This window comes from Hydractinia symbiolongicarpus, chromosome 1 (assembly GCF_029227915.1).
Source record: "Hydractinia symbiolongicarpus strain clone_291-10 chromosome 1, HSymV2.1, whole genome shotgun sequence".
Taxonomy (NCBI): Eukaryota; Metazoa; Cnidaria; class Hydrozoa; order Anthoathecata; family Hydractiniidae; genus Hydractinia; species Hydractinia symbiolongicarpus.
Genome location: NC_079875.1, coordinates 17,616,634 through 17,636,163, shown reverse-complemented (window position 1 = coordinate 17,636,163; position 19,530 = coordinate 17,616,634). Strand labels below are relative to the sequence as shown.

At 34.0% G+C, this 19,530-nt stretch overlaps 2 protein-coding genes and 1 non-coding gene across 4 annotated transcripts in view; 2 read left to right on the top strand and 1 right to left on the bottom strand.

The window, feature by feature from the left end:
• The window catches only part of LOC130644231 (laminin subunit alpha-1-like), a 41,675-nt gene extending 22,662 nt beyond the window's left edge, over positions 1–19,013 (bottom strand). Inside the window, exons 1-17 of one of the 2 annotated variants that reach the window (XM_057449756.1) lie at positions 18,439–19,013; positions 17,567–17,812; positions 16,274–16,342; positions 14,921–14,998; positions 14,410–14,638; positions 13,744–13,862; positions 13,374–13,464; positions 12,325–12,425; positions 12,072–12,177; positions 11,603–11,655; positions 6,805–6,913; positions 6,046–6,148; positions 4,592–4,664; positions 2,971–3,255; positions 2,250–2,356; positions 2,009–2,085; positions 1,617–1,760 (exon numbers count right to left, since the gene is read on the bottom strand). In XM_057449756.1, the coding sequence (XP_057305739.1) occupies positions 1,617–1,760; positions 2,009–2,085; positions 2,250–2,356; positions 2,971–3,255; positions 4,592–4,664; positions 6,046–6,148; positions 6,805–6,913; positions 11,603–11,655; positions 12,072–12,177; positions 12,325–12,425; positions 13,374–13,464; positions 13,744–13,862; positions 14,410–14,638; positions 14,921–14,998; positions 16,274–16,342; positions 17,567–17,812; positions 18,439–18,756 (2,308 nt within the window). In that variant the 5' untranslated portion in view covers positions 18,757–19,013. Of the gene's footprint in view, positions 1–1,616; positions 1,761–2,008; positions 2,086–2,249; positions 2,357–2,970; positions 3,256–4,591; positions 4,665–4,985; positions 5,105–6,045; positions 6,149–6,804; positions 6,914–11,602; positions 11,656–12,071; positions 12,178–12,324; positions 12,426–13,373; positions 13,465–13,743; positions 13,863–14,409; positions 14,639–14,920; positions 14,999–16,273; positions 16,343–17,566; positions 17,813–18,438 lie in introns of those variants that run through there. The other variant, XM_057449765.1, reaches the window with a different exon arrangement.
• Positions 5,287–5,358, top strand: Trnag-ucc (transfer RNA glycine (anticodon UCC)). Its single transcript has one exon. It is a non-coding gene; the product is annotated as a tRNA-Gly (tRNA).
• LOC130644265 (galactosylceramide sulfotransferase-like) lies at positions 7,994–11,685 on the top strand. The gene is made up of 4 exons (XM_057449804.1): positions 7,994–8,354; positions 8,923–9,075; positions 9,652–9,873; positions 10,522–11,685. The coding sequence occupies exons 1-4, from the start codon at positions 8,062–8,064 to the stop codon at positions 11,429–11,431; spliced, it is 1,578 nt and encodes a 525-aa protein (XP_057305787.1). The 5' UTR covers positions 7,994–8,061; the 3' UTR covers positions 11,432–11,685.
• Positions 19,014–19,530: the final 517 nt, after the last annotated feature.

Genomic DNA, 19,530 nt, shown 5'->3' with positions numbered 1-19,530 from the left:
GCAATCCCAGTCTTTTTAGGAATATTTGAGTAGGTGATTCGCACGTGTAAATCAATTAACGCATGCGATGTAAAGCGCACGTGCAAAGATTGTTACGCATACGACACGGGCTCCAAGGTTATTTTTTGTTGCGCATTCATTTTGCGGTATTAAAGTGGGGGACGTTTTAAATCGTGAACCCCAAACACGATGATCAAGCGTCTACTGGTATAGCGACTCTCTCAATCTTAACTTCCTTTTCTACATTTCCGAAATAGTATGCATGACTATACTGTCATTTTTATATTTGTTGTTCACTATTCAGGTCATCACAAGCAAATAGGCAAAAATATGCTTTGTTTTCAAGTTAAAAAAAATCTTTATCTATGTGGCTCAAAACTTTAAAAAAATTTACACCGCACAAGTGTTTCGTTTTTACAGGCATAAAAAAAATCCATTAAGTTCGAGCCTGAAGAAATTATCCACAATTTAATTAAATCCATGATAAAATGTCTATTCCGCCTGTAAGTGCAGTTTTGCAGACTTGCTTCAACCATGCTCCGTCGGCGTTCACCTCCGCATTAAGGCGGATTTTCACGAAGCGAATTGAACGGCGATTCGATGGCGAATTCGCTTTTTCATTTTCACGACAAAATAAATTAGGCGCCAAAGTCATTGTTTAATCGCGTTCTAATTGGTCAAAAACTAGCAGCAAAATCTTTAGCCGCGAAAAAGTAGGAACTGTTTCTACTTTTTAGTGAAGAGAATATTTCGATGCAAAGTCAAAATAAACAAAACTGCGCATGCTCAGATACAATTCGCCGTCGAATTCGCCGTTCAATTCGCTTCGTGAAAATCCCCCTTTAAGAACCGCATGGCTGGATTTTTTGTGTAAGACCTGGTTACCAACGACGAAGGGGCCAGGCAAAAGAGATTTATGTCTACGTAGTTCTTTTAACTAAGTCAGGAGTCAGTGAATTAGCTAGGATGGTCAGGTTTGCTATGAATAGGCTTGCTCGTAGATTAAAAGGACCAGGACTATTCAATAATTTCTGAGATCGTGTCCGACCATGACGGAAATCTATCGGACGTTTTGTCTGACGAGTCTCCAAAAATTCTTTCGAGGGCTTCCATCGCACGCTACAAAATGGACTATAAAGGTTGATTTTGAAAACTCAATATTTATTTTTCAGGCGTGCGATTAATCACACTCCTGAAACAATTTAGGCGTGTGCCAAGGCGTGCGTGTTCGATCGCACGCCTCTCCTGAAAAAGACTGCAATCGTTTTAAAAACAATGTGCACAGTTGTTGAGTCTGTTTGCAGGTTCGTTTGTAAACAATTTCGGTTTCCCATCATTTTTATATTCAATTTTTTCTGGGAATAGCTTACTTGAGGCATTTAATTATTCACGTTTTTCCTCTTGATCCATCATGAATAATGTTAACCATTAAATAAACCTAACAACTCCAAAATTTTGAATTCCTGGATTACACCTTGTTTGGTATATAGTTGCACAAAATTTTTTAGAGTAATTGGATAAGTGAAAACATTTTCCAAATTTAATGAATTATAAAAAAGCAAAATAAACTATAAAAGTTAACTTACTAAAATGAAAGGTATATAATTAAAACCTACCTATGCAACCTGTGTCGGAGAAGTCGTAAAAACCAGGTAAACAATAAGAACAATCTCGACCACCTACACCAGATTTACAATAGCATTGTCCACCAACTTTGTTACATGTGGCATTAACAGAACCAGCTGGGTTGCATTTACAGGCTATAAAAATACAACATATTATATTTTCTTATTTTTTTACTTAAATAAAAATTTGAACATTTTATAATACTAGTTGTTAGCCCGTGGAAATATCCACGGGTTCGCCCGTACTTTTTATACTGTACTGCGTGCGTCTCACTACTTGCGCAGCTAAGCTACCATTTTGCGTGACAGACAGACGTATACGGGTATTATAATATAGATTTTACATTGAAAATTGATAAAAAAATATATGTTAGCAAACTTACGCAAGGCTCCATCCTCAAACTTGATTGTCATACTGTATGCTGCAGCCATGCAAACTGACTCGTTTGCAGTTCCAATTCTGACAAAAAAAATTTAGTCTCAATAAAAAAAAAAAAAATGGCAGATATGTATTTTTTCCTTTATTGAAAATAGATTTACTTTTTAGTATTAAATTATTAGCACAATCTTAATTCATTCACAAAACAGTCATTTAAATCGTGCTGCATACTGAAATAAACTTACCCCAGGTCATTATTCTCAACATTACAAGATGCTAAGAAACTTGCTCTAGCAGAAGCTGATAAAATTGAGGCTGTCATAAATTGAACTGGTATGGCAATGATGCGTTCCTATAAAGTGTGGTGAGAAAAATTACGTTTAAGTGGTTTTGGTTCAATTTCAATATTCTTACTCAAGAATTTAAAGCTGGGTCAATGATTTTGTGAAACACTTTTATAATGGTTTGAGCACATTTATTTGTCATATGAATTTGATGGATGGAGGATTTTGGCAAGTTTAAAAGGAGTGAAACACATCAAATAGTGCAGAGGTTCACAAATTGCTGTACATACACAGGTATTATACCAAAATGGATCAAACCTCTACTTTTTGCAGAAAAATTATTAAAAATGGAGCAGCATGCAGAAAAAATATTAAAAATCTATGTCGTAATTTTGTGTGTATATTGTAATAGCTTATGCAATTAACCACTACTATACATTTGACACAACCATTGGACACTTTTTTCTTTTTTACTGCTTTTTGTGCTTTTTAGAAAAATTGTCCTGACCCAATCTTTCCAAGAAATAAGACTTTAAGACATACAAAGAGTCTTCTGCACATTTTATGAACAAACTTAAAATAAGGAAAAAATATGTGTACAGATATACCCTAGAAGAAAATAATTTGTAAGCCCCTGTAGTGAAAAACAAAAACTTTTTTTAAACATATAACATATACATACCATCATAAAGGCACTGTCTATTAAAGTAGATGCTACTTGGACACTGTAAACACCTGCTTTCAGGAAAAAATAAAAATTGGTTCCTTGTTGAAAGGCTTGGTAACATTCTGTGACACATTGTGCAGGATAAGCAACAGGTAGATTTGGACCAAATAATGCTGTAGTTGTTCCCATGAGTTTAAGACTTAAAGTCAATGTGGTGATACTTTCATCCATTAAAATATATCCAGCAAAAATTTTGTACTGTGAATCATGTGGTATTGTCAAGGTGGTAGTGAGTGTTGACTAAAAATAAGTAGAAAATTGCAAAGAAGAACATTTTGCTATTATTTAACAAACTTTAACTTATAAACAAAAGTCAGTCGGATGATGTTAAAAAGGTCACATATTGGACAATAACTAAGTTATGCCGAAATGCAGCCTGTCTATGTGTGAATAATAAAAAAACAAATTTGTTGCAGCAGCAGTTATAGAAATAGGTGAAACAAATGAATGATGAAGAAATTGGATTTGTAATTTTAACATTTTCTTTGTAATGTGATTGGTAAGACGGCATGTTGATTAACAAATTGCCAATTGCGACCTGCTAATTCCCATCTATGGTGAGGAAAGTCTAAGATTTGTGCATGAGTAAAGAGAATCTGAGCTTATATGCTAATTTTGCGTTACAGGGTTTAAAAAATTGTAACATTTTCTTCCAATTTTTGAAAAAGCTCCTTTTTTCCGAAGGTAGGTAAGTATATAAAATTGATCTGTATTTTTGAATAGTTAAAAAACTCTAAATTAAATAAAAAATGAATAAACTTTGATTTGCCATTGCTTAAAAAATAATAAGAATATGGTTACCATATCCTTATCGAGGTAAACTTCCACTCCAAGATAAAAAGGTAAAAGGAGAGAATTTAACCTAAAATTTAATTGACTGACAAATTCTTATGTTGTAATTAACAGAAAATAATGAAATGAGTTCAACTTTTTCTGTAAACAAAAATATTTTTGTTTTTCATTCTCAATCACACATAACAAATTCTGTATATATTTTCATGTGCCACAATTCATTAGTATCTTAAGTTGATTAATCTTCAGTAAGACCTATTTTTGTAAGGTCCGAAAAATACATTATACAAAAAATAATTCTCATGAATCAGTCACGACAAGATATTTTGCAAAACTTTTTTCGCGACTGAACTACTAGGTTTTTTAGTAAACCTAGCAGGTTTAATATATTTTAGGCTTATTTATTGAGATAATGTAGCCTTCACAGAGGCTGGCCATCATTTTATTAACTACAAAAAAGAAAATTTGCCAAAAAAAACTAGAAAAGAAAAAAAGAAAAATCCTTAGGCTTTTCTACAAAGTATCACAAAGTCAATTCTTAGAATTCATTTATAGTATATATATACTTATACAAACATTTACTTTTGCGAATTTGCCTTTCCAGGTATTTTTACGCAGACAAATTTTATGACGATGGATAAAATTAATATTTGTGAGGATTAATCAACTGAATACAATTTATGTGACAAAATTTGTGAACCAAACTGTCATGGCAGAATAGACACAAAACTTCACCGGTTCTTATTTAAACTGTAAGTTTTCACCACAAAAGATTAAGACATACTTGTGCTGCTGCATATAGGTATCTCCTTCCTTGTATGTAATGCATGCTTGGAAAGTAGTATCCCACTTGGATCCTGCAAAGAAAAAAAAACAAAAACAAGATTGTATTACTTTTTTTGGAATACTTGTACTTGGTATTCGTGGGTTGTACGCACATTAAAAATTACATTTAAGAATGAAATTAGCTGGCATGCAAGCATAGATCGTTTGCAGCTAGATGCAGCTAGATAGCTAGCCAGACAGCTAGTTAGATAATTAGTTAGAGAACAAGTTAATCACCTAAAGAATAAATAAAAATAGTTACAGCATGGTTTGAATTATACACGAGTATAACAAAGACACAGGATGTAAAAATACACGTAAGGATACGTGAAACTGAATACGAATTTCCTTACCCATTTTTTAAAAGCCGCCTTAAGTCAAGAAACGTTCTTAGCGTTTAGGAGTAAAGTAAGGAGCGCACATGTGGAAATATCCGCCATTCATGTTTACATCTGACAGTGTTTTATGTTACGGAACCGAATTTGTTTCTTAAAATTTCTCATTTAATATTTATTTCTTATAACGAAATAAATATCTTAAAGTCATATTTATAGGTTAAACTTTTTTTTATCACGGAAACAAACAAAATAATTATATATATTAAATTTAATTAAAAAGAACGTTTAAATTTGATTAAATACAGTCTGTAAACAAGCGTCGGTGGTGTAAAGGTTAGCATTGTTGCCTTCCAAGCAATAGATCCGGGTTCGATTCCCGGCTGACGCATACTTTTTATTTTTTACAAAACAAAAAAATTATAGGCGTTTTTAAATGGGCGATTCTTGTACAAGAGAAACCGCAGTGGATCTCTTCTCAACCACAATACCATGGATTTTTTTTTCTCATTTTGTATATCTGGGAGAGTGGCTTGAGTATCGTAACTGAAAGAAGCGACACTTTGAGCCCAGGGAAACCCAACCTTGCGCCTGCGTCTCTCTTTTTATATTGGGAGACGATCGCCGTCCCGATCTAAAAAAAGATCCGACATGCCTTGGGGACGAGGTTAAGGGGGGCGGTGGTCATCTCCCTCTTAAAAAGCGTTTACTTTTCTTGACACGTCAAAAAATTGTTTATCCTGAGAGGGCAGAGTTTTTCAACATCGATTAAAAGAATTAAAGAACTGTATATGACGTTTATGCAAACTAGTCGTTAGCCCGTCCTTTTTATACCGCATTGCGTGCTTCTCGCTATTGCGCAGCTAAGCTATCATTTTGCGTGACAGACAGACAGACAGACAGACGTATACGGGTATTATTATAGAGATAACACACGAAAATTCACAAAAATACTCTTTTTTTTGTTTATAAGAATATGCTCTATAAGAATATTTGGCTGGGGTTAAAAACAACGAGCCTAAACAATGTATAGATAATTAAACACGAGTAGAAATTTTGAAAAAGAATAAATACTTACTGTTTACATCTTCGACTATAGATATGCGCTCTACATGTGCACACACCAGTTACTTTGTGACATATATAAGGACTAATCGAAGCTCCCACATCACAATCGCACCCTACGCAAAAATAAGAATTTTTTTTGTTATGTGACGTAGCGATAAAAACGATAGATCCAAAAGTTAATTTTTTTATTAGTAGAAAGGAAATCATAAACGTGACTATGAAACTTTCATTTTAGTGGCTTACAGTTGATACAGGTAGTGGAGAGATTCGTTGACACCTTTAGTCATTCAGAGAAGGAAAGAAAATAAAGTCACTAGGGCTAGGGAATGGTCCGACTTTTTGGAGCTGTATGGAACTCGAGCTGAGATCTCGCTAGGCAAGCGGCCAACTCACTCATCAGCAACCGGTTGCCGAGGAGATCTCGCCCATTTTACCCAAAATCTCGGCAAGCAGGCTGGATAAAATTCTATATAAATAGTAACAAAGCAGGCTAGCTCGCCTAGGCAAGATGGATTATTATGCTCACGTAATCAAATTCTTTTGTTATGACAATTATTTTTTTGTTCTGCACTTTTTAATCTTTTCATTGTTCAAAGCCAGCCCACCTAAAAGAGGTAATTTTTTGCATTATAGAAAACCAGCCCGGTAAATGAGCCAGCTTGGTTTGCCGAGGCTGCCCACCTACATATAAACAGTCTCAATCTATTTAATGGACTTGTTTATACTACACTTCTAGAGTACCATCTTTTTTAGGTTCTTCAATACTTACATTTGCATCCTTCAGAATGGTCGTTTCTTAAATCGTAGTAACCATCTTTACATTTGGAACAGTCCCGAAGTTTCACATTAGCTTTGCATGGACACTGCCCAAAAAAATCCTATAACACAACAAACAATGTTTTTATGGCAGAGAGAACTGAACTAGACCTTTTTTATAGTCTGGAATAGCGTGAAAAGTTAACACTAAGAAATGACACACTGTTCACCTGGTCCCCAGATCTCCTTTTTCACTCGTTGATAATGGTATAGCAAGTGAAAAAAGAGCCTTGAGGACGAGGTTGAACATACTGTTGAATTGTATGTATACTCTTTTTTACTGATATGTTGGTTTTACTATTTGAAACTTTACTCGTTAAATAGCACCATCTGTGAAAACTAGATGGTTAATAGGAAGAGAAGAAAGTAAAAAGGGAAATTATTTAACAGATTTTAGTGAGTGGTGTGACTTAGTGCGGCATCGTATTATATTTAGCCATTAGCTTGCAAGCCAAAATGAGCCAAGCCAAACTACTTATTTGTGGCTCCACAAAATCAAAAGTCAAATCATTAGTTGACCTATATATACGTACAAAAAGGTACTCGAAGGATACATGGTGATTTTCTGTCACCGTAAATGCAAATAACGTTGTAAGAGAATTTCTCTTTTATTTTTAAATCGCTTTTTTTCTCTATAAACGTAAAAACAAATTAATTGTTGTTTTTCCCATTAAAATGCTGACCCGAACTCGATGAGACAAACTTGCTGTGTGTGTTTACAAACTTTATTGCGCTAACTCACAAAACAAGAAGTTAGCAAATAACCTGGTTACAGTAAACAAGCAAAATACAATTGTGATTCTCATAGTTCACGCTAAGGTTTCTAAAAAAGTATGTTTACAGTTTCGGGCGTCTTACCGTGATAGTCTAAATAAGTTGTATGCCACTGTTTTTCAACAGAGCGTACGAAATCATACCAAAAGTGATGAAAAAAGTATGCTCAATTTAATCATATCAATCGCTATTTTCAAACATGATACCAACGTGAAATCTGTATAATGTTTTTATTCTTCTTGCTCATTGGTTCTTGTTATGAAGAATTCCTTTCTCTTAAATCTGGTGTAAGCGAGGCAAACACTGAAATGCAATGCACGAGATCGGGGTATTTTTGAAACATTGCAATACTTAAATTTTGAAACTAATGTTGCTAAGTTTTGCTAATTAGGATTCTACCATTTTAACACAATGTGGCTGGAAAGTACTCAAGTAAATGATTTTTAAAGCACATTTGGCAGCCATGTTGGATACAAACATTATCACAGAAGATCAGGAAAAACAGCAAGTTAAAATCGATAGTATTGCCATTGACATTGAAGCTGGTTCATCAAATGCAATGGTTTACATTCGATCAATATTTTCCATTGTTGTCGTGTGGTTGTTTACGTTTTGTGTGATAATGCTGGTGTTTATCAAAGTTGATCATTTACGGACTTACGTTATCAGAGATTTAATCCCTGTTAAAGAGTTGCGAGACTTGGAAGAGAAAGCTGATAGAATATTAAAGTAAGTATAGCTATGTCGCCTGGGTTTTTGGCCTCTTTTTGGCTATTTCGCTGATTCATTTTTTCATGGATTAAGTTACAGCATAGATAACTTTCAACAACATGGAATTACAAGTTATTAAAAGACATTGTTTCTAATGTAAGAATGGTTAATTTGACAAAGACAAAATTGAAGTCAGGGAAACAAAATCTTTCTCCAGCTTAAATAGCCAAAATATAAATAGAACCTGATCAATTTTAACAAACTTAAGATCAGACAAATTGGAACAAGAAATCACTATGGATGATCACCCAGGTTATAAGCTCAAGATTCTCGCCGTTCAATAAATTACTCTTCTAGAATGTTGTCACAAAGTAACCACTAAGAGGAAATTGATTTAAAACTACATGATAGATAGATCAATCATTTTTAAGAGCACACAGTAACTCCTTTACCCTTTAACTCAATCTTTTAACAAAACCTTGATCTCGTCACAATCTGAAGACGGGATCATAACAGTAGCTTACAAGGCTGCTTGGCAAATGACAAATGTCAAATTTAACCCAATCCATTTTCATTGTATGTTTAGTCATCAAATTGCACAAACACTTGACATTGAAAGCTCTGAATCAGAGATTCGAAAGATTCAAATGAAGTTGAACAGAAGCTTTAACCAGTTGGTTTCATCAACATATTTCGACATTACCAAGGAGTACAAAAGAATCATGGAAGGCGGTGCTGTGTAAGTAATTACTTCAGATTGATTTCAGTTCTTAGTATGGAGGAAGAAGAGAAGAAGGTAAGAAAGGAAGAAGAGAAATCTAGTGCAGAAATATATATACAGAGACACTGTGGGTATTAAATTCAGACCGAAGATGTTGGCAAATGCGAAAAAAGAATACCGCAGAAAAAAAACAAGCATGTGCGACGAACCCTTGAGCATTTATTTTTACTCTGTAATTCCGCATTTACAGCAAAAGCAGTAGTCTGTACTAATAAAGATCTCTATAGATCTATAATTTGTATGTTTTGTAAAAATTGCGTTATTAGGTATCAAAAATATAGCCAATAAAAGCTGCGATGGAATAATGAATACGAAAGCAACTAACGCAGCCTTTATTTGAATAAAAATTAAAAAATATAAAGAGTCAACAATAATAGCTAATTTGCCAGTAGCTATGAATTTTTTAAATATAGCTTATCAGGTTTGTCATGGAGGTAGAAATAATACCTGCATGGTTTCGTTGCAAGAGACGATAAATCTTCACAGACAAGAATACGTTTTGAAATATTCGCAGTTATTTTTTGTTTTTATTAGATGCACACCTCAATCCAACGTCGTATTTATCAAAACACACAAGACAGCCAGCAGTACCGTGACAAATATTCTAAACAGATATGCTGATTTGCGAGAACTAACTGTAGCACTGCCGTCTATGGGAGATTCAAGATTTGCATGGCCAAGAAAATTTCATTGGTCTAGCGTAGACCTATTAAGATTGCACGATCAACCTGCAAATATGTTGACGAACCACGCAAGGTAAATTCTTTTTAACAATGGCCGTAGATATAGTTTTTTGTTTCAATTCTTAACTCAAAACAGTAAAGCAATCAATTTCCTCTTGTGTTTGCAAGAAACAAATAATGTTTTTATCTTCATTCAAGGAAAATATAACAACCGCGTGAATGGTGAATTTATATGTGTAAATTCATGGTTTTCATTTATGAAGGAAAAACTTATTCGACCAAATACGACTGCTAAGGAGGGCACGACCCTTAGCCTGTACACCTCCTCCTTTTTTAAACATTATACACTTTGATTAGTTCACATTTTTATTTTTATATTTTTATTAGATTTTCAGTTCCAAGTTGCCATATTTTGGTCCAAAGAATATTATTGAAACAATAATTATCTAAAACACAGAAGAAGCAATGTGCAAAATAACGTCATAATTGACATTTAAAATAAAATTGATTGCAAAAAAATAAATTTCGATGATTGAAAACTGGGGCAATTAGAACTCCTGGATAGAAACGAGAAAAATGTGGACTACTTCATTCTTAAGAAGTTGTTTCCATTTCACTTTACGATTTCCACTTCACGACAGTAAAAATATCAGAATCTCTCTTACTGTCCATCATAATGACGTCCAAATAATCAACAAATTTTATTATCTCCCACTTTTAGATATAATCGCGAAGAGATGGACATGATTATGGAAGATAACTCGAAATACATTACCATCCTTCGTGACCCTGTCACTCAATTCGAGAGTTCCTTTTACTACTTTGAGTTCGATCGAGTGTTGAAATTAAACACCTCTGCGAATCCTATTGATGCATTTCTACAATTTCCTGACGAACATTTGTATAACTTAACATTACGGCTTGGAGATCTTCCTGATACCATGAATCTTATTCAAAGTGGGATGTTTTATGACTTAGGTTTTGATTTTATGGACATAGAATCTGATGATCGAATACAAGAAGTGTTGGAGAATTTAGATTCTGAATTCCATTTGGTGTTGATCATGGAATATTTCGATGAGAGTTTAGTGTTGTTGAAAAAAGAATTATGTTGGGATAATGACGATATTTTATATATAAAACAGAACCAAAGGTTGAAGCATTTAAACTTAACTGAAAATGCAAAGGATAGGATTAGAACTTGGAACCGTGCCGACCATTTACTTTATCAGTATTTTAATAAAACCTTTTGGAAAAAAATAGAAAACTACGGACCAATGTTTTGGCAAGAAGTAGAAGAATTTAGACTACGGAACAAAGAATTCGAGAGAATTTGTTCACCAGAGAAAGTTACCAAGAAAGGGTTTAAAATCAATGTTGATGTGAATGCATTTGTTATGAACCAAAAAGTGGATCGATTTCATAGATATTTATGTGGAAAAGTATTAAAAAGTGAAGTCGAATATCTATCGTACTTTCGAACGAAATTTCGCGCCGATTACGGCTACCAAAAATTATTAATTGCAGAAGGTTTGAAACCTATTGAACATGAACGCAGACTGCAAAAGAAATTAAAGTCCAAAGCACAAATGGGGCCGAAGTTTTTTAAGCTTAAAGGCTTTGAAAGGTAGTGAAGGTTGCTGTTGTAAAAATAAATCCTTTTTTTAACGTGTGAACAATCTGTTTTGTAATTTTTGTACTTTTAAAGCGTGAATTTACTTTTTTATAAATACATGACACAAAATAAATACAGAATCAAATAAAAATAAAGAATTTAAAAATTTCGTTCTAATTGCACATACCTTATGGCAAGTATTTAATCTTTGAACAGTTCCAGGAAGATGGCAGGCGCATGCTGAAAAAGATAATTGCTTCGTTAAAGTGATTGATACAAAGCTGCTTTAAAGCCACAGCATTAAGAACAAAAGGTTTCAAAAAAAAGTTATTAGAAATGCATGTAATATTCTCATTCTATTAGCTGTAATGTAATATTTTAACTAGCTGGAGTTCTGCAGATAATTTTCCTTATTGTTTTATCTTGTTCATGTACACTGCCAACTGTTTAATGTTTCGAGATTCATTCAAAAAATGCTGTCAACACTTCTTTCAAAGCATGCAAAAGCCTGATTCTGTCAGTTTCTCGATATGGCCAAAGTCAACTGCAGCATTAGCTTTAAAGGTGAAATTCTAAGTCTATCTAGTTTAAAGAATTGGACCTCCAAGAATACCAAGTTTTAACAAAAAGAAATTATTTCTGTTTGGGTAACGTACGCCTGCATCCATGATTGTTTGATGCTTCTAGTCGGTAGAAACCATTCATGCACATGTCGCATTTGCTACCAATCACATGTTGTTTACAAAAACAGTCACCAATGTTCTAAAGGGAAGGAAATATATGTTCTCTGTCAAAAACTTTGCAGTTTTTTTCGGTATAATTCCGTTTCATAGGTATTGATACTAGTACATAATGGATTTGGAAAAAGCTTGATGCAATCCGATAAAAGCCCTAAAACTAGCTCTTTACCTTTCCAGGAAATAATTTTGCCATTTCAGCGTGCCTGATACATTCCAAGTATTGAATACCTGTTGACGAAGGCCTACTACCAGCCAAAGAACAACCGCATGCTAGAGAAGAGATAAAGAAAATAATTAAAATTAGGAAATGCTAATCACAATCTGCTTTCATTTCTATACATTTGATAAATGGAAATGCAAAGAGGTAATATATTATATTACTTGAAAAACAATGAAAAGCAACGTTATATATAATACATTATATGTAAACTAAATATCTCTAACAGCAGGTTCTGTAATTTTGACGTGTTTTTGCATGCAAGTGATGGCATCTCAACGATTTCCTATACCATAAATCAGTTTTTGAGAAACCTTTTTAAACATTCCAAGCAGTGAGTCCGCAGATATGATCTTTAAACTTTTGTGTTTACTCCCCTCACCCGCCCTCCCACTGTTCCAAATAACAGAGTTTGGGAAAATCTGGCATATAAAGAGTGGATTCCTCTAAAATGTAATTTTCTTGTGTGTCCATCCGTCACACTCATGCGAAGCTATTGAGGTACTTCTCGATAGAAAATATGCTATATCATTATTTTGAAGTTGAAATTTGGATATTTTTGTAAAATATAAGGCTTAACCTTATTAAAAAATTAGTTTCAACTTTATTTTTTCATGTCTATGTTAACATACTTCGTAATAGGCTCGTATATAAATTTGAACAGATCTTAAGTAGCTAAATCGCGAAAAAAAGGAGACGAATCTTGATTTTTTGACATCTTGATGGAATATTGTAAAGCTACTTGATAGGTATCTAAGATATCCTGGGCACTGAATTTAAAGGTAAATAATTGAAAAATATTAGAACTGTTGATTTTGCGTATGGTCGCCAAGTTATCGTTATTTTTCGAGCATGAACTAGAATGTTTTTATATTTAAAGTTAAAAACATTTTTAACTATACAATTCTGGTCTTACTATGCACAAATATTCACCAATATCTTGTTTAAAAGAGCTCCACGATTATGGGCTAGGTTTTTTTTATTAAAAGTTGTTCACTCACGGGGACATGCATCTATGGATGAAGCATCTACATTAGGTGGTCGATAAAAAAACTGCTTGCATTTTTCACAGTTGATCCCTTCAGTATTGTGCTAGAAAATATAAAGGAACAGATTTTTACAAGAATTTACCTATTCTTCATTCTTTCATTTATAGTAGTTTTAAGAAAGATCATAAAAATGGTGTTTTACATACTGTGGACACTGTTGAAGCATAAAAGTAACGGCCTTATACAGACTTCAATAAAATTTTAGCCTGAGATCAATCAAGCCGTTGTGAGTATTAGTGCCAGAGGTTGAGACCATTGTCTAAAGTTAACACCTCTATATAACTATGCTCTTCATAAATCTAATAAAAAAAATATACATTACCAGGCAATTTAGACACACTCCACCACCTGAGTATTTTCCATGGATATCCAAACTTAATTTCCGATCCGCTACATTCTTATCATACCTACAGACTTGACTGTGGCTATGGCAATTACATTCTAAAGTGTACGTATGGAAATACAGCTAGTCATATATAAAACAGTAGGATAAATAATAAGCAAGTTAACGCCACGGCCTTGTAATATTTGTGTGTCGAAAAAATGAAAAAATTATTCGGTAAGGTAAAATGACTAGTCTATTATACCAGGTATCGATCTATCTCTTCAGAACTGTAACCCTCATTCTCGTACAGTGCTTATTAAAACTGAAATTTATGAATTTATAATGTTTTGATGGGCCTACGTATAATCGTCAAATAATTTTTAGATAAAACAATATAAATTTTAAAAAGTTGAAACACTTTCTCCAGTTTTTAATGTATCGATTATTATCAACCACCTTCGGAATAAAATTCAATGTTAGAAACACTATTGGAAGTTTGTATTGTAAAAGATAAAATTGTTCTGACTATATCACGGAAACCAAAATTATTAAACCACAACTTCTATATTCCAATTTCAAAGGTTCGCATTATGGAAATTGATTGGGCGCCTGAAAGTGTCTATTTTTTGTCCTAGAATGATGAATGGTAAAAGAGATACTTACGTTCACAAGAACTCGTGGAATCAGATATCCAGGAGGACTTAGATCCACGTTTCCATGGATACTGGTTATAATAAGGGCAGCACATTTCACAATGGGTACCGCATGTGTTGTCTTGACACGCACAGGTACGGGAGCCAGTGTTGACATTAAGAGGACACGAAATACCATCGCCGTGTCCGTTGCAATCACATCGCGCGATCAAAGAGATTTGACTGACCACATAATGGTGCTGAAAATGAGAAGATACATGTCATTGGGATCGGGATGGAATTTTGTTACTTACTTACAATTGCCCCTAAGCAAAGGTTTATAAATTTGTCTTAAAATGCCTTTAAATTGTATCTTTGTAGCATATGGAACTACATATGATTAATTTTAGTTTCTGTAGTAAATTTCCTGTAGTCTACACCATGTACAAAGATCCCCAATGCTTAAAAGAATTATCCCTGTCCTCACTAAAAAAACATGACATATCATATAAAGAAAATTTTGTTAGACTGATCTCACATACCCAACGTGTATCGATGAAATCGAACTTTCGATACATTCCGGAAAATCGAATGTGAACATTTGTAACATTCATCCATTTCTATAAGCAAAAATATAAACAGTATTGAACAGTACGATTTTGGAGCCAGAATGAAGCTGGTACTGTAGCTTCTAAAACAAAAATTTTGTGTAACACTTGCTAAATAATTTACTGCAGGTCCCCAATAAAATATTTCGGAAGAAATTGAAACACAAATAGGAGTGCCTCAAAGTTGCAAATGTTGAAAGATCTGTACAAAAACTAAAGGCGGTGATAGACGATCCGATTAATCGAATTCGATTTGTCGAAATTATATTGAGCATTAAAAAAAATTTGAAACTTAACAGGTGGCAAGGTGATGATCCACGATCCAATTAATCGAATTCGATTTATCGAAATTATATTGAACATTAATATAAAACTGAACAGATTTTTTAGAATTTCCTTTCGATAAAATGTCTTTAGAGAGTGAAGACAGAGTTGAACTCGCTGCGTTTACAGTTATTATTACAACAACTAAAAATTTAAGAAAACGTTAGAAACTGAGTGTGCGTTATTTGTTACTTTTCTGTTAATAAGCTTTATTCACCGATAAAATTCTCGTTGATTTCGGTTTTATCCTTTTTTGACAACATGATGTTTTCAAAGTTCCTCTGCTAATGTTTATTTTTTATATGGAAACTCACATTTTTTCGAACGCACATTTGATGTACAGATTTTAGGCATTTTAATTGGCTGAAAACCTTTCGATTAATCGAAAAAGTTGAACCGGTTCGACTTTTTAAAAATCGAATTCGACAAGTCTAAGCATGCCGAAAGCATATGATTTTTACATGATACAAGATCCAATTAATCGAACTCGACTAATCGGATCGTGTATAACCGCCTTAAAAAATGCCTAAGGCTATCACTTTTTGTATTGTTACAAGCATAGATGGGCCTATTTAACATGGCTAGCCTCATAAATATCGAGAGATATACCTTGTCTGTTAATTTCAGGAGGGCTCATGGCATAAGTGAGAAAGTCCTAGAGTACTTAATTCTTATTTTGAGTTGAGTAGACCAAGTTAGCATCCATGCTGTGCCAGACAACTCCCTCCATAATCCAACAGCCTACGCAGTGTGCCATCTCCCCCTTTCCCCCACATGGCCGGGTTAAAACCGAGGCTATAGAAACATTCACACGCTCATAGGGAATCGCCACCAAGGGGATTTCAAAACGGTAAGAGAAGTAACAAAAAATCCTTTGCACAATTCTCTTTTTCAGGGACAGATGAATTTGAATAGTCTTAAAATAGTACACTTAAAAAAATACTAAAAAATGTGAACAAATACCAGAAGAGCTGTCGATTCATAAACATTGGATCCGTCTCCTCGTATCTCCCCGTTCAATTCAATCAAAACCTAAAAAATGCATAGTGCATAAATAAGCAATAAACAACGTAACTTTTTAACATCTAATGGCAAGACTTGACGCAGGATAACAACTGAGGCAAGACTTGACGCAGAATAACAACTGAGGCAAGACTTGATGCAGAATAACAACTGAGGCAAGACTTGATGCAGAATAACAACCGAGGCAAGACTTGATGCAGAATAACAACTGAGGCAAGACTTGATGCAGAATAACAACTGAGCCAAGACTTGATGCAGAATAACAACTGAGCAAAGACTTGATGCAGAATAACAACTGAGGCAAGACTTGATGCAGAATAACAACTGAGCCAAGGCTTGATGCAGAATAACAACTGAGCCAAGACTTGATGCAGAATAACAACTGAGCCAAGACTTGATGCAGAATAACAACTGAGCCAAGACTTGATGCAGTATAACAACTGAGGCAAGACTTGATGCAGAATAACAACTGAGCCAAGGCTTGATGCAGAATAACAACTGAGGCAAGGCTTGATGCAGAATAACAACTGAGGCAAGGCTTGATGCAGAATAACAACTGAGGCAAGACTTGATGCAGAATAACAACTGAGGCAAGGCTTGATGCAAAATAACAACTGAGCCAAGACTTGATGCAGAATAACAACTGAGGCAAGACTTGATGCAGAATAACAACTGAGGCAAGGCTTGATGCAAAATAACAACTGAGACAAGGCTTGATGCAGAATAACAACTGAGGCAAGGCTTGATGCAGAAGAGAAAACTGTCGAGATGATTTTTTGTGCTGATTTCATGTGATTTGAGAACTAGTTAATAGAATTCGTAATGTTATTAAATTTACTATACTCTTTGCTGTAAAGGTTTGTAATGGAACGGATCGGAACCGATAATTCTGATTTTTTGAATCTCATTGGTTCATAATATTTTCTGCTCCATTCTATTCTAAGCCGTTCCAAAATAAAGTTGAGATATTTTAACATTTTTTGTGAACTGGAACGCAAAAAATTATAAAATTAAAATAATAAAACTTAAGTATTTTTCTCCTTTTGCTCCGATTCATTTTACTTTTGTGTGGAAATTCAGCTTTGAGAACGCTTGAAAAATCAAAAAGTGAACGAAATAGACAACACTAACAGCACAAAATTGTAGACACCGAAATCCCCTTTGTATGTAACAAACAGATAGAGAGACGGAACGGAGAACTGGCGTATTATTATAAGAGATTGTGATTCTCACCTGTTCTCCATACTCGAAGGGATAACCGCTGTATTCTTGACATAACACTCTGTTAATCTTTTGGTCTGGAAGAATATAAATTTCGCTATCTGGAATTCCAAACACTGTTGTACATTCTTGCCGCTGTGACACCATGTAGTGCCATGGAGTGTATGTCTTTCCAAAATCTGACGATTTGTAGATAGCTATTTGACCTGGTCGCCTGTAGTCACCGAATTGGAATAATATCTGTTTGCCAAATACAGCCTGAAATATAGGTTAATATTGACTATTTGCAAATAATAACAAATCAAAACAAAAACCTAAGAAAGGACAGCTAATTCTCATTCGCTGTCATTCCAAAAATGGCTCTTGTTGCCTTTACAGATAAGCTCACTGGAGAGCCAAAACAAAAGACACTCAAAATACTTGTATTATTATGACGAAGTTAGAAAGTGATTCCTAAATACAGGATGATAGGAATAGTTTCACAGCGACGCCTTAAAAATCTCCAATAAGGATCAGCTCTGGATATAATGAGAAATATATCCCTGGTTTTAAGCCCGTCAGTATATATGTTTTGTTAAAAGATCCAAAAAAATAAAAATAACAACAAGAATTTAAGCGCTTTTTTGTTCATATTTCTAAAGAACCACAAGCTACAATATGTTTTATTCTATTACTTGAGATGTTAAGATGTTTTGGTGTTAAAAAATTGCTTTATTTTGGTTTTGCATTTAAGATTTTACGGTATATAGTCAATCATAAGTCAAAGTCCATTTGTAAATATCCACCACATAGGTTGTAATTCCAGTGCCAGTTTGACTACGGATTACAATGTGAATAATACTTCGTATTTCAAGTCCTAGGATTTAAGTGTATTAGGAGCTTACCTGCTGAAGGTTAACATTAATGTACGCTTTGTCAACGTTATTAGTCGACTGCCATGACGTACTGATGTTGCCATCTGTCAAGTATCTTGCTGGTCTTGCTAGCAGCGGGTTCTGCGCATCACAAACGGATAAAACACGCAATCGCGGAGCTACGTATCCCTCCTTTGTGTTATAATATTCTTCACGTGGAGAACCACAAGTAATGTTTGCAATGACAGGTTTATACAAGAAGGCGTCGAAACCTTTAGCTAAAACTGTGGCTCGTAAGTAATTAACTTTTAATGAGATCACCAACAGAAGAAGGTAGAATGTCTGCATGTTAAAAAAATGCTTCTCCAAATTATTTAAATTGTATTTAGTTATAACTCTCAATTTATGTTAATGTAGTCCGCTAAAAAAATGGACTACAATATTCTCCAATGAACGTTATTCTTTCTTTCAGATTGAAATAGCGTCCAACAAAAATAAACTGTCTAAAAAAAAGTCACCAGATGTCAATTAAACTTCATGACCTTGTTGCATAAGCATTCCAACAGTAAAGAAAGAAAACTTACAAGAAATCTAAAGTACCTTTCAAACACGCTCTGTTTCAATCAAGTGTCTTTCAAATGCATGCAGAAGATGCGCGAAACAGATGCCAACTTGAATAATCACATTGAGCGCTGGTGAATACATATTCAAAATGAATTAAAAATCCATGCTACCCGTGTTTTTGTGTGAGCTTTTTTTGCTCAGACGCTTTTTTTTAAAAATATACTCTTTTTCGATAATATCTGAAAGAAATACTTTAAGAAAGAATATTATTGCAACAAGAGCGTACAGTCCTACTATATTACATTGAAAATGGCAGATTAATAACTACAGCAGAATCTTCAATTTATATTGCAAATTTTAAATGCTTTCTGTATATGCTAATTCAATACGAGCGTTCTTTTCGGTTTTGTGAATATAAGTATTAAAGTTTGTTTGATTCTGCAGGGCGTATTTGAATACCCTACAAGTAAAAAATCAAAAACTGCAAATTTAGCTAAAATGTTTTCAAACTGTTTTTACTTATTGTTAATTTTATTTTAAATCTTTACAGATACCAAA